The 15,598-nt window shown below is 35.7% G+C and overlaps 3 protein-coding genes across 3 annotated transcripts in view; 2 read left to right on the top strand and 1 right to left on the bottom strand.

Moving 5' to 3' along the window:
• Positions 1-15,598, top strand: part of LOC126764842 (uncharacterized) — a 99,934-nt gene that overhangs the window by 54,741 nt on the left and 29,595 nt on the right. The window lies entirely within an intron of this gene.
• Positions 344-2,867, top strand: LOC126764876 (putative nuclease HARBI1). The gene is made up of 4 exons (XM_050482520.1): positions 344-1,644; positions 1,709-2,144; positions 2,214-2,358; positions 2,418-2,867. Exons 1-4 carry the CDS (start codon positions 1,523-1,525, stop codon positions 2,786-2,788), a joined length of 1,074 nt encoding a protein of 357 aa, XP_050338477.1. The 5' UTR covers positions 344-1,522; the 3' UTR covers positions 2,789-2,867.
• Positions 2,902-3,424, bottom strand: LOC126765145 (uncharacterized; the record flags this gene model as incomplete). The annotated part of the gene is made up of 1 exon (XM_050482733.1): positions 2,902-3,424. A coding segment is annotated over one exon (498 nt), but the record flags the coding sequence as incomplete, so codon positions are not given.

Raw genomic sequence — 15,598 nt, 5'->3', positions numbered from 1 at the left:
GTCGTTCATATTAGGCGGGCTAATGCGAGGAACCATTGCTGCATCCACGTGGAGATCGGGCTGATGCACTTCGATTGCTGATCTGGCCAGAATGCCTTGAGGTTGATTCGCCTGCGCTGCCGGTCGAACGCTCACGGGCGGAGATGTCTGTGCGGTGCTTTCTCCTTGTTGTTCCATTTGTAGATTCGTTTCACTTGTTCGGGGTCACCAGTTTTGGATGTTTATAGTTTATTTCCAGCTTATTTAAAGTTTATTTAGAAATACTTAAATTATACTTAACAAGGTGAAAGGTTGTCCGTGAACGCGTCCGATCGGTATGACGGTTTGTAGAAAAAAAGGAAGAATGATAGGATTCTGGAAAACGGGTTGCTTACGGCTAGACTGAAAAAGGTAGTACAGGGTTGCTAAAGGATAGTGTTGTAAACGTAACAAAGGGTTGCTTATAAGCGGTGAATACGGCGTTGCCACATATATACAAACTTCTTTATAAATTTAACGGATGAGTTTAACGGACAATTGCGGTATCGACCTGTCTCTTCTTTTATTTTCGTTCCATTTTTTCTGTATACATTTCTGCACATATATAAAACTTATTTATTACATAAAAAAGTGAAGTCATTGCGTTCATAGAGAGTATATGAGATGGGCGTAAAACCGAGGCTTTATTTATCCATTTTACCATTGTGTGAATTATTTATTGTAGTGGTTGCTGGTGAATAACTCTTGGATTTTCTTCACACCAAAGTCGAGAGTTTTGTTTATTTACCGCACCACTCTGATGAAACTGAGCTTCATCAGAGAAGGTAAATTTAAAAATTTATTGAACCAATCGCTACAATTCTTTAAAAACTTTAAAAATAGGCTCCTTCTGCGTCGATGCTGCGCTGGCAGCGCGATTTCCAAGCATTGAAGGCGTCACCGAAGGCTTTCACCGGAATAGCCTTGAGAGTCGAGGTGCTTGTGCTTGGTTCCCCTCTGTCCTCTCAAAACAATCGGAACATTGCCTCCTTGTATCGGGATCATACTCAAAGATCCATTACTTATCACCTGTGATCACGTTATTCAAAAATTGGGGGTCACTTTCACACATGTTCAAATTTTCTTGCCACATTTTCACTCAACGCAATTTCTGGTCGTCAGTGAGCACTTTTGGGATCATCTTCGCGACACCTTGCGAATGTTCAAGTGCTCCGTCATAATGTCATGTACCACAAATATTGATAACTTGAACATCTGGGCAATTAAACGAAAACTTATGCCGGTATTGTCACTGGCGAAGCGAATGCATTGGCGAGTCGAATGTTTTAGGCGAAAATTCGCCATGTTCATATTGTGACTGGCGAAAGAACACATTCGCTCAACTTTTTTGTTGCCATACTAAAATAATTGAGAAATGTCACACGAGTTCATCCGAAATTGACATATTTGACGTATTATTGTTATTGTTTTCGAATTTTATCATTCGCTTATTCGTTATTGTGTGTTTTGAAATTTTACCGTGATTTTAAAAAAGTGAATAAAAATGTTTAACAACGTAGATTTATATTTTGAAAACAGTGTTGTTGAAAGGACAACAGCGAAGTTACTTAGGCAGCGACGGTTCATCAGAGATCACTCTAATCCCATGGAACTTTCTTCAGTGTTGTAAGTATCTATTGCTATAAAAGTGCATAAACAAATATCACGTCACATAAGTTTTTATTAACAGATTTAAAGAAAACTTTCCGTTAAGTAAGGATGCATTTATGTATGTGCTAGACAGCATAAAGGAAAAATGTCCGACTAACCTATCGTCGTCAATATCGCCGATGTTGAAATTGTGCTGCTTTCTCAGATTTTTGGCTCATGGGAGCTATCAGCAAACAGTGGGAAATGATTTCGAACTAGGTATTGCACAGCCCACTGTTTCGTTGATTTTTAAGGAAATGCTTCCAATATTGGAATCCACTCTGTGCAGTGTCCGGATCAAAACAGACATAACTGAAGAGCAGAAACGAACAGCAAGAAGGAATTTTTTCACCAGATCAGGAATTCCAAATGTGGTTGGTTGCGTTGATGGAACCCATGTTGCAATTATTGCACCATGTGAGAACAAGCACTTATATGTGAATAGAAAAGGATTTTACAGCATAAATGCGATGATTGTAAGTAGCAACTAAATAAATAAATTATTACTTATTATTATTTCGTCCTAAAAAATTAATTTTTATCAGGCATGCGATGAGGATATGGTTATACGGCGTGTTGATGCAAGATATGGAGGATCTAGCCACGATTCATTTGTGTGGAACAATCGCGCTTTAAAAACATATCTGGAGCAAACATACCAAAAAGGAGATCATAATTCGGTTTACTTAGGTAACTACAATTTATATGTGTATGTACATACATAAATACTAAAATTAAATATATTATAGGTGATTATGGTTATCCACTACACGAGTATCTATGGACGCCTTTCCGAAACGCTTTACCAGGAACAGTGGAATCAAATTTTAATAAGAAACATGCAAAGGCAAGGAACGTAGTTGAACGGACAATTGGAGTGCTGAAATGCCGTTTTCGTTGTATACTTGGTGAACGTAAACTACGATATCCTCCTAGTAAAGCAACTGTTATTGTAAATGTTTGTTGTGCTTTACACAATATTTGCAAACAATATAATGTGAATGATCCTGAAGAAGAAACTTTTGTTGATGTGGTAGTACCACTGGAACCAGTTGAAGGAAACTTCAGTGGAACAGCAGCAGATCATCGCCGAAGACAAATTGCGAATGCATTGTCATAATATAGTTGCATCCCTAAAATATATGTAAAGTATATGTAACATAACTACAATAAAATAACTGAAATTAATTTTGAATTGCAGGAAATACGTTTTTTTATTTTGAGTATTTCAATTTTTTTAATTCTAATTCTTTTAGTTTTATTTCAATTTTTTCTTTATGTCGCCTATTTTTTCTTTATATTCTTCCTTCTTTCTTTCTTCTTTCATTTTATAAAGTGCCAAGTTTTCTTTTTTTAATTCGTAAATTTTTCTGTTGTATCTAGAAATTTCATTACACACAGAATTAATATTTTGCATAATACCGACAATGCTTTCTTGCGTTTCCGCTTGTTTCTCCAAAGCCTTCATACGCAAATTTTCGCGCTCCTCCACTCTGCTTGTAGGTGCCTGCCTAGACGAAATGCTAACATTTCCAGCCTGTTCAGGCTGCACCTCGACATCTTCCAGATTTTCTTCTTCTAAATATGCAGGTGCAGGTGTAGTGCTACCAAATGCGGCTCCGCTTGGATTCATTGCCGTGGACAAGCTGAGCAGCTCGTCCACGGCCTGCTCCAAAGGCGTTAAACTCCGTTGGTAGTATGGTCCTCCATCTGCGGTTGCAATCTCCTTTCGATTATCTGCAATTTTCCTTTTTAATTTTAATTAATAGTCCAACCAAACCTAAGAAATACACAAATTAATACAGATATGTACATATATGCAATCAAAATTGTTTATTCTTACCTTATTCCATTCGCTGCCACAACGTATTGGAGGGCCGATATAGTTTAACTCTGAAGCAATTGCTTCCCACAACTCCATCCTATTTTTTTTTTGTTGAGTCAAACGGCGCCATTCCTCTGGCTAACTCAGGATTTCCTTCCATCAACTTCACCAATACCTCAAATTGCTTTTGAGTAGTTCGTTTTATTCTGAAAATAATTAAATTTATAATGAATTAAATACAATAAATACATTTTTAAAATTTACTAACGTTTTCTCCATTCTTAATCAGATTCTCGAATCAAATAAACGTTCGCCAATTTTTGACAGTTGATAAATTCGCAAGTGGCAATACCAAATATTCATTTTCGTTAGTTCTTTCGCCACTTCGTGGCGAATTTACTGTGCGCTCGCTACTCGCAATTCGAAATAGCGAAATTCGCCTAAAATTTCATTCGCTTCGCTAGTGACAATACCAGCATTAGTCGACGGTCTGAGTTCAAAACTTTTAGCATACAAGCCACATTGTTGGTGTTTGTCGAAGTCGTAGGTCTCCCAGCACGGTCTTCATCAGTGACCTCTTCTTGCTAAAGCAACATCTGAGAAGCCTGCTTGATCATATTGGACGTCTCTGTCGGAGATTTACCGAGTTTCACACAGAATTTAATCGCGTACCTCTGCTCTAACGAACGCTGCATTTTTGGCTTGCACTACTCACAGAAACACGTTGCGCAAAAATGTTTGTTCTGATTCTCTAGGTACTCGGAGATAACTGACCAGCCACTCGTTCTTTAGCTAGGAACGCCCTCTGCCTAATTCAGTCGATACGTACACGCTCTGAAGTACAGTCGCGGCGGAAGAAAATCAGTCCTTTTACTTTCCGGAAAAACCCCATACATTGTGACAGAAAAGTACTCGGAAATTGTAATTGTAAATTCCTCGACATCTCTCGCGAGACCGTTCGAATGATTTTGGTGGATATTGTGGATATGAAAAGTATCGTAAACTGGTCTTTTTGGGCATGCTTGATGGTGCGAATTCTGATCCCACATTCATGGAGAGCATTATAACTGTCGATGAGACGTGGGTTCAGATTTTGACATGCAAACTAGTCAATAATCATTGGAATAGAGTGAAAAAAACGTGCCGAAACCAAAAAAACAGGAAAAAGCTGCTCAAAAATCAGTGTGATGCTTGTTGTTTTTTTCGATATTCGTGATTTAGTGCATCACGAATTTGTTCCGGAGGGACAGACGGTCAATAAGTAGTTCTATTTGCTCGTATTGAAGCATTTGCGTGCGAACATCCGTCGAAAACGGCCGGAATTGTGGAAGAACCATTCATGGATTTTACACAATGCTAATGCACCATCCCATTGAGCCACGATTGTGACCGATTTTAAAACCAAAAACGCAATGAATAGCATCGATCAACTACCGTATCCATCGTGAGATTTTTTCTTGTTGGAACCTATTTTCAGTCGATCGAAGAGATAAAAAAATTCGCTAAAAGAGCTGAAGGTCATCCCAAAAGTAATCATTAAGTGTTTGGAAAACTGGAAAAATCGTTGGCATAGGTACATTACATCCGAGTCATCTTTGAAGGCGAATAAATAAATATTGATGATTTTGCGTTTTATTTACAATTTTTAGTCCAAATTTGTGCATACATTATTCTTCACTGTCTGCCAAGCTCAATAAATTTCGATACATGTCGTTTTGTTCACCGTATAGCTATCCTCCCAATGGTTTCTGCAGTAATAATTATATAATTATATTGTAATTAAAAACTTCATATTTACCATCAACAACCCAAACCTACCATAGATGCAAAAAAATATTGTAAAAAAAAATCTTAGGCTACCCATTACTATATTTATACAAAATTATTTATTAATTAATCCTGCCATAAATTCTGTTACAAAGTTTACAATGCGAAAGACGAGGATGAATTTGTTGAGAAAGTACCGTTATTTTTGAGGTTCACTCCAAATCATTGTCATCGTAAAAGGCATTGACTTATGATTTCCTTAAAACTAACGTCTTAACGTTCAACAAGTATTACAGCATATTTTTGCACAAAAAAAAATATGTATTCAATAATGTAAAAAATCATTTTGCCTACGTGCTTTCTTCGGAGTTGACAAAAAAAGTGCCCCAACTGCTGACAGGATTCCGGCCGAATAAGTAGCTAAAACAAAAAACTTCATAACGTTTATTAAACTTAAAGATATTTCCTATACAATTACCTGCAATTTTTGTAAAATATCAAAAATTAATAAATTGACTTAAATTTGAAATAAAATTTCGTGTTTTTAAGAAAACAATTGTCGTTTTTTTAATGCCAAAATGACAATTTTCAGCCAATCAAAAAGATCGTAGGGCATTGTATAGTAAATGTATTCAACAAAACTCAGTTTAATTTGAAGCCGATCGATCAATTTCTCATTGAGTTATGACGTCAGCAATTTTGAAAAATGTCGTTTCAGAAAAACGCGTTTAAAGTTTCACTTATAGTATATGTATATGTTTATACCTGCGAACGATCGCCCTTTAGAACGCAGCCATTTAAAAAATATTGAAGATACGACCTTGCCGATTTCGCAGGATATTTTTGGAAATATAAACTATCGAAAAAGCAAAAAAAATTGTTTTTTTTTTTTTTTAAAGTGTCACACTGGTATAGCCCCTTAATTGTTTAGAAAATCGACTTTATTTTCTTATGCGGTCCAGAGTTAATAGTAACTGAACAGGATATATTAAGTTTGCCACGGAGTTTGTAACCTCCAGAAGGAAACGTCGGAGATCCCATACAATACATACAGTGTCGGACAAAACATATTGGACTGATGGCTATGAATGCTAAAAACATGTCGTATACTCCAAATTACAATTTTGAATATAAAAAAAAGTATTTAAATATAAAGACATATGTTTATTTAGTGAAACAATTGGGGTACTCACAACCCGTCGTAAAGCAAAAACAAAATGGTTTTTGGATTTCATACAAAAATGAGTTTACACATTTACAATTCTCAATGCTATGTTTTAGAATCGTTATAACTTATAACTTTATCAGACTTGTGAAAACCCTAAATAAAAGACCTTATAATTTTTTACATTTTATACAAAAAAAAGTACGAGTACCCTACATTGAATGCGACAAAAAATAGTGTCAGTTTTTCGCAATAAAGGTCGAAAATCCCGTTATTTTCTGACGATTTTACATTCTCTATGTAATTTAAACAACGACATAAAGAATCAGCATCATTATACCCTGAACAGGGTATATTAAGTTTGTCACGAAGTTTGTAACACCAGAAAGAAGCGTCAAAGACCCTATAAAGTATATATATAAATGATCAGTATGTTGAGCTGAGTCGATTTATCCATGTCCGTCTGTCTGCACATATACGAAGTAGTCCCTCAGTTTTTGAGATATCGTTTTGAAATTTTGCAAACGTTATTTTCTCTTCAAGAAGCTGCTCATTTGGAACTGCCGATATCGGACCACTATAACATATAGCTGCCATACCAATTGAACGATCGGAATCAAGGGCTTGTAAGGAAAACTTTCGCATTTGACGTGGTATCTTCACGAAATTTGACATGGACTACTGCTTAAAGTGCTATACCAGTGTGACGAATGAAATTATATGAGAAAATACGCTATTGAATATTTCGAACTACTTTGAACGTAATAAGGTATATCTTCAACTATATTTTAAGATTTTTTTTATACAAAAACGAAGTTATGGGCTGTCTTCGGAGGCGCCCAACTGCTGGCATGATTCCGGCCGAATAAGTTTCTGAAACAAAAACATTTGTTCAGTTTATTATACTTAAAGATATTTCTTATACAATGACCTACGATCTTTGAAAAATATCAATAAATAACAAAATGGCGCAATTTTGAAAACAAAAAATCGTTTTTTTAGGTAAAAAGTCGTCGTTTTTTTAATGCCAAAGTGACAATATTCAACCAATCAAAAAGATCGTGGGCTATTGTATAGTAAATGTATTCAAAAATACTCAGTTTTAATTTGATTTGGTCAATCGGTCAATTTCTCGTTGAGTTATGACGCCAGCAAATTTGAAAAATGTCGTTTCGAGAAAAACGCGTTTAAAGTTTCACTTTTATAGGTTTGCACCTCTGAGCGGTCGCACTTTAGAACGCTGCCGTCCAAAAACTATTCAAGATACGACCTTCCCGATTTCACAGAATATTTATGGAAATATAAGCTATCGAAATAACGAATAAAAAGAATTTTTTCTTTGAAAGTGTTACACTGGTATATCCCCTTAAGGTAATAATATAATCTCCGCAATCTCTATAGCATATAGCTTCCGTATAAGCTGAACACATAGTTACTAAAAGAAATGCACCTGTGAAGGGTATATTAGCTTCGGTGCAGCCGAAGTTAACGTTTTTTCTTGTTTTAGTTTAACCAAGTGTATTTACATAAAAAGCCGTGACGCGATTTAAATTCTATTAATTACGAAGAAATTAATAACAAAAAGTGGCCATGGCTGGAAACAAACATTCAATTCAATTAAAATTAATTATTAAAGCCTACAAGAATAAATTATCAAAAAAAAAAAACATTTGTAAAAAATTATATATCAATAAATATATATATATATAACAAATAACAGCGAGCTTTATTTGAAATAAATTTAGATCTGTGACCATCTCACCACCGTGAAGGATGACCCAAAGCTACAAAACGATTCAAAATAACTTAGAGAATTAAACAAGTTTCCAGATAAGTCGGTAGCGTGGTTAAAGCCTTAAATTCGAAAGTTAGCAGCCGTACTATACAACGAAGAGCGTGTGCAGGTGGACTAACAAGTTAAAGGGCAGCTAAAAAGTCTTTTTTATCAAGAAAAAATCAACTCAACCGTTAACAATTCGCTCGCGAACACATCAACTGGTCAGCGAAACAATGCAAAACAATAGTTGTCTCTGTTGAATCAAAATTTAATTTGAGATATTCAAACGGAATGAGAAGAGTTCACCAACCAAAAAATAGGAGGTAAGATCCCCGATACTGCCAAGGCACGGTTAAGCATGGTGAAGGTGGCATTATGTATGGGGATGTTTTTTCAAGTTTGGTGTTGGACCCCTTCATCTAATCAATGGCATTAAGGATCGATTCATATACAAAGACATCCTTGAGAACGTAATGCTTTCCCATGCCGAGTGCAATATGCCACTTTCATGGTCGTTTCAACACGACAACGACCTAAAGCACACGTGGAAACTTGTGAAAAATTGGGTCGTAGCTCAAAATATTAATATTAAAGTGGCCAGCTCAATCGCCGGATCTTAACCCTATTGAGATCTTTGGGATATAATAAATAGAAGGATTGACAGAGAAGGAGTGAATGGAGATAAAAAAAAATTGTTCGAATCTGTAAAAGGAGCCTGGTTAAGCATTCTATAAGAAGTTATTAACAATCTTATAGCTTCTATGCCAAATAGATGCAGTGAAGCAATTAAAAATAATGACTATGCTATAAAATATTATAAAACAATAATTAATCCAATATGTTTTGTCGCACTGAATATTGAATATGTTTAATTTTTTTCGTATAAAATGGCATGGAGTCAAATAATTTCTAAGGGTTTGTATGTTTTCATAAAATAAATAGTTATTCTTCAAATCTAAGTGATTTGTTTACATTTAAAATGACAATTGCGAGAATAGGAGATGATAATGTAACTCATAGGTGTGAGTCCAATATATTTTGTCCGACACTGTATATACCTAAGTCATCAGCTTGACGAGCTGAGTTGATTTGATCATATTTTCCATCTGCCTATTATATACATATATTATTAGTTTTTAAAATTTCAATTTGAAATTTTGCATATGTTCTCTTCATCCCAAGAAGCTGCTCATTTGTCGGAACCACCGATATCGGACCATTATAGGATATAGCTGCCATACAAACTGAAAGATCGAAATCAAGTTCTTGTAAGGACCTTTGGTTTTCGTGAAGGGTATCAAAGCGTCGGTGCAACCGAATTGAATGAATAAATTTAATAGTTGTGCATTTAAATTTTTATACTCTTGCAACCTGTTGCTAAAGGGTATAACAGTTTTGTTCATCTAACTGTTATATACATATATGTGATCAGAAAGACGAGAAAATTTGAAATCCGGGTGACTGTCTGTCTGTCCGTCCGTCCGTCTTGAGTAAAACTTGAGATATCATGAAACTTGATATGATCCTTAGTACAAAATTACTAGTTCTTATATGGTCGTAATCAGGTCACTGCCACGACCCCAAATCGCCATTAGCCGAAAACTTATAAAGTGCCATAATTAAGCACTAAACTAAGATATAAAACAATATATAGGGTATCCCAGTAGCAAGGGGAACCTGTGTAACAATTTTTGGAAAAGTGGGCGTGGCACCGCCCTATTATAAGTTTAATGTACATATCTCCTAAACTACTAAAGCTACAATAACCAAATAGTCTCCAAATATTATAAGAACGACAGTGTGAAAGTGGATGATAAACCCGCTTACTCCCCAAATAACGGTACTATTCAAAGCAACTAAAAGCTCAAAAGTTTTACCTCTTAAATGGCATGGCTTATTAGGAGCCGGTGGGGAAATTAGATAATGGGCGTGGCACCGCCCACATTTTAGTGAAATATATCTCGATACCCGACCGACCGATTTCGAAATTTAGTACGTGGCATTCTTCTCATATTCCTTGGTCACAGTAGGAGAATTGACGAAATCAAACAACAACCACACCTACTTCCCATATAACACAATTTTAAATTCCACTTGATTCTTTCACTTTCCTGTATACAAATCAAGAAGCTGTTAATAAAATTTTCAAATTTTGCACCAATAATTCCTATTGCCGCCTTTTGACTAAAAATTGTCCAAAACGAACCAAAACTGGTCAAGCCTCTAGGTACTGAATATGTGGACCTCAGTATCTATACTTGACTTTTGACTGAAAATATCGGTCCATGTGTGAGATATACAAACGAAATTCAGACAGAAATTCGTTTCCTGACAGTGGAATATCTGTGTAAACAAATGGGTTGAATATTATACTTCCCCCAGCCCCCATATACCTATTATAAAGTTCTTCGAACTCCCGGGTGACTTTATGCTGCATATACCGGCCAATATTTGAGTTATCTCAATAAAAATGGCAAAGCGTGTTTTACTCATAACAGTATTTCTTTTTGTCTACAATTGGGCGAAAACTTGACCTAGCCCAACTCCCAAATGCTACGTATAATGATATTTGTTTTTCTAACAAATCTAGTGTAGAATTTGTCGGTCTGTGGGTTATATAGAGTATACTACTGTGGTCAAATTGAAAGGTGAATTTTGTCCATTTCATTTCCTTCAAAGTAATACCCTCCCGTTGAAATACACTTATGCCAACGAATTTTTCAGTCATCATAGCATTTGGAAAAATCCTCGGAGCCTTCATCGATTCAGCTTTTATATCCTCAATTGAGTCAAAACGGCGTCCTTGGAGTGGTCATGTGAATTTGCTGATTAGCCAAAAGTTACACGAAGACAAATCAGGCGAATGCGGTGATTGCGGCACGATATTAGGTGAAAATGTAACGAAATGATCAGGAATAACCAATACAGTATGAGATGTTGCATTATCGCACTTCTTTGTTCAATAAATTCAGACATAGTAAAAATTGAAGAATTCATCTTTAGAGCCTCACAAAACGACGCATATCTCAAATACTAATGAATATTTTGGCGTGAAAGCACAGATGTCACTAACAGTACTACCAACTCACAGAAAAAAAATTTACTGAGTAGAAAAATACGCGAAGTATAAATCAAAAATTCACCTTTCAAATTTGATCACAGTAGTATGTGCATAAATGTGTATAAAATTGCTTAGATACCGATCCTCTGATTGACGTTTTACATCTTAAGGGGGTATTCTTGTCTAGGATTTTGAAAAAAATCGATTTTTTTTGCAAAGTTTAGACTTGCAAAAATATGACCTTGGAAGGATTTTTCAAAATTTCCGTAGTTCCGGCCATTGCGACATTATTCTAGATTAATAATCTTTTTGGGTTGAAATTATGGGTATGGTCATGTGGAAATTTTTTGAGACCCCTCACTTCGTCAGCTCATAATTTTTGAATTTTTGAACTTTTTTACTTTTTTTTGTTTTTAATTTTTTTCTGTACTCGTCTAAAATTAACAAATAACTAATAAAAAAATGTATAGTAAAAATATTAATTGCCTTTTTTTTACGACACTTTAAAAATTACCTGAAACTCATGCTTCTAGACCACAATACCCACTTGAGGTATTTCCATGGCCTTGATTCCTGCAAGCTGCAAGAGTATAAAATGTTTGGTTACACCCGAACGTAGCCCTTCCTTACTTGTTTATTAGTATTTTCTTAGTTGACGCCTAAAGTTGGAGACTTAAACATTATTTTAAAAAATATTACAATACTTTTCTTCTGTATCTCATTACATGTCGGTATGTATGTGTATGTTTGTATTTTATATTAATTGAATATTGAAAACGAGACGAAATTGTTTCTACATTTCTGATCCTAAAAGCCTGATTTGAGGCATACTTATTTTTAAGGCGTGTATTATTTTATTTACTTTAGTAGGCAAATATACTCAAATGTACGTTTAGTTGGCGTACGTCATTTATACAAAGTACGAGGTACAAAACCGATCGAGAATTTTGAATTCTCGCGGTCTACTCGTATCCTTTACTTATGCCGACACGGTTGACCATTTTTATTTTTTAGTTAATTTTTGATGCAAACAATTGATCAATTAATCTATGTTTATAGAATTGTGTGTGAAAAACGGAATTAAGAGCGAGGACGCATTCAGAATGGGATAAAACCAACCTGGGACAACGTTTATCGGTATTTTACGGTGAAAATAATTGCAACCCTGCGCCAATTGTTTATAATACGTTATACATATAATATAATGCTGTCTACCGCGCACTGAATACAATCGGCCTCTGCGGATTACAAAATTGAACTCAAGAACTTTATTGAATAAATTTTATTTTATACGAATTCGTTTATTTTCTATATATGCAATAATGATAACGTAAACAATAATCGGAGCCTACATTGCGGTGACAATGTTATTGTTATTGTTTATTTGAAGAATATTGCTGAATTGAATATCGAATTATATTCGCAATATTCTTGTCTGTATTTTGCTAACTGTGACAACTTTGTTGTTTGTATATTTTGTTAGCTATGCTAACTTATATTTAGTTGGTATTTCTATTTCTACCATAGACTGCACCGTATCATATTTTGATATATATATAAGTACTAGCATACTCGGCAAATGTTGTTTTGCCTTATAAATTACTTCTAGTTTCTAGATAAATTCTAGTGTAGACAAAGAGAAACTTAGTTATTATAAGTGTGGAAGTATCTGTTATATGCGTGAAATAGGCTTGGAGCGCTATGAACGATAAGGGAATATAAAATAACAAACTCCAAACAATATTATTATTTTTAAGTACAAACAACCAACAATATCAATATTTTAATGCTATAGCGTGAACAATATTTTTAGCCCATATTTAGCGAGCACAAACAAACTGGATGGTTTACCCACTCGAGAGTATGCTACGTACAATTGCCCGTGTGAAAAACATGGTGTACTCAAATCTAAGCCACAAATAGACATCGTTTGGCCTTGGGATTTGCTGATTGTCATTCCAAATGCCAATCTAATCGGAAACTGATTTCGTTTAAATTGAATTGGCACATCTGTAGGTATGATAGGAATCCGTGGTATTAGTATGTTTTCACCTTTGAACTTGCCATTTAAATTGCTGGCTTCGATAACGTTTTTCATCAATTTTCGAATAATTAATAATTTCCGCGTACCGTTGCACAGCCGTGGCGGGTTCAAATTACGAAGCAATGCGGTGGAATGCATGGCAAATCCAGTGAGTTCAAAAATTCTGTGGGAAAATTGACGGCTTCGCTGGCATCGCAAACTGTATCTATATATTTTTTTATGATACCAAGTTCCCTGACAACAGCTGCTATATTTTCAAATTAAAATTGTCAACGTGTGCATTTTTTGCTGCTAAAATAGCTCTTTCTGCAAGCCACTCATGATTTATGTACTTGAACGAGCATATTTACTTTCAGCTATACTTTTTCAACATCACGCCACAATGGAGATGATTTTAAGCAAGCGTTGATCTCATCAGTGTATGTTGAACGTGGAATGACGGGAAGTGTTTGTCTGAAATCACTTGAAAGCACCAACAGAATTCCGCCAAATAGTTCGTAGTTGTTTTTAATAATGGGTTGTCAAAAAATTCTTGCGGTATTTTTATTGATTTTTTTTTTTTTTTTATGAAATTGAAATGAATTTTTGATGACTCATGCCCAGCTCTTGATCGATGCTACGGCTGCTACTATACCGGTCTCTTTCGACCAATTCAGCGATTTTATCGCAATTTTCGACGACAGGCCTTCCGGAGCGTGGCGCATCTTCGACCACCTCTACACCAGAACAAAAACGTTGAAACCATCGTTGTGCGGTGGAAATGGAAACTGTATCGGGTTCATAAGCTGCAAAAATTTTATTGGCGGCTTGAGATGCATTTTTGCCTTTATCGTAGTAGTACTGTAAAATATGTCATATTTTCTCTTTATTTAGTTCCATGTTTGCGACGCTATAACTCACGAACGACTTAAAAGAAACGACAATCAATAAAACACGTGATAGCGCGTGAAATGAGCTTTCAAAAAGGTATAGCATGACCCGATGCGACGAATAAAACTAGAACTACGCGCTTTCAGCGCCAACTAGCGAAAATACCGCAAAACCTATCTTGTCCTGCTGAAACTGCGAGAAAAATGCGGTCATAAATGGTTCTTTGTTCGTCATTCATTAGTGGGACATTGCGAGTAACAATCGCTGCCATTTCTATAGTGTTGTACTACAGTTCACGATTCATTTCAGTGTTAATGCAACGCAAAGATCCTCAATAGCAATCAATGCTTCATTATACATAGCGTCGCTAAATGTTATCGTTAGATCGTTCCAACGTGTACGATGTTGATGCATTATATCATCAGTCATTAAATTTTTGTGATTATCCCACAATATCTGTGCTCGAACTGGGAAACATGTAGTCAACACTATAGCTTCAGCAGGCATACACTCCCACTGGTTGTCGTCTTTCAGCAAGCCGAGTGCAAGGCATGCGTCTTTATATGTTGGATGCTGTTGCCCATTCACTTTACGTATATCTTGAAATGATATTGGGCCAGTAACATTAACTAACAACAGTCGAAGATAAAAGCACTCAGTGTGTCTTGGGTTGATTGTAAATAATCGATCCAAAAGCGTTCGATTTAAATAAACTGAGGCATGCATCAACTGGTGGGCCTGGCTTGCGGGGCATTCATTTTTTTGTTTGAGCCCATGGGAAATAGCGTGGTACTTGTGAATAGAGTAATGTCCTTGCAAAGGCACCAAAATCATCCGTACTATTACGCAATTCAAAAAATGCAGTGAGTGTAGTTTTAGGTGGATTTGTAGCACGAATCGCTGTCTCGTTTGTGATAAATACATGACCGAGGCGAATATGGCACCATCCAACGATGGTCAATGTCTGTTTTGCTGATATTTTTAATAAATGATTGTCCGCCATTATCGGGATTTCTTCGATAATATATTGGATATCCGTCGGTATTTGTTATCGTATAATGATGAAGAGTACCGCATGGACCATGGATCATGTTTGCTGTAACAATATCAAACAGCACTTGGTCAGTAGACGGATCTGGAATTTCCGTAGAAATGATACTATCAATTTCTTCATAACGGATTTTGTCGATTAACCAAACCAAAATGTGCACTCAACTGAATACATCCAGCAACATGTGGGACCGAGTACATGTAATGAGTAATGAACTTATTAGATACTTCAACTTTCGTCTGAATACACGTGCTGTAATGTCATGACGATGTATTGCATTTTGGCCAGGCATTAGCAAAGTGTAGTCTCTGGCCATTTTGGATTACATGTGAATGTGATAAATAAACACGGTCGTCCATATTCGCGAACG

Source organism: Bactrocera neohumeralis, unplaced genomic scaffold (assembly GCF_024586455.1).
Source record: "Bactrocera neohumeralis isolate Rockhampton unplaced genomic scaffold, APGP_CSIRO_Bneo_wtdbg2-racon-allhic-juicebox.fasta_v2 cluster10, whole genome shotgun sequence".
Taxonomy (NCBI): Eukaryota; Metazoa; Arthropoda; class Insecta; order Diptera; family Tephritidae; genus Bactrocera; species Bactrocera neohumeralis.
Note: the sequence above shows the minus strand (reverse complement) of the source record. Positions and strands in the feature narration are given on the sequence as shown.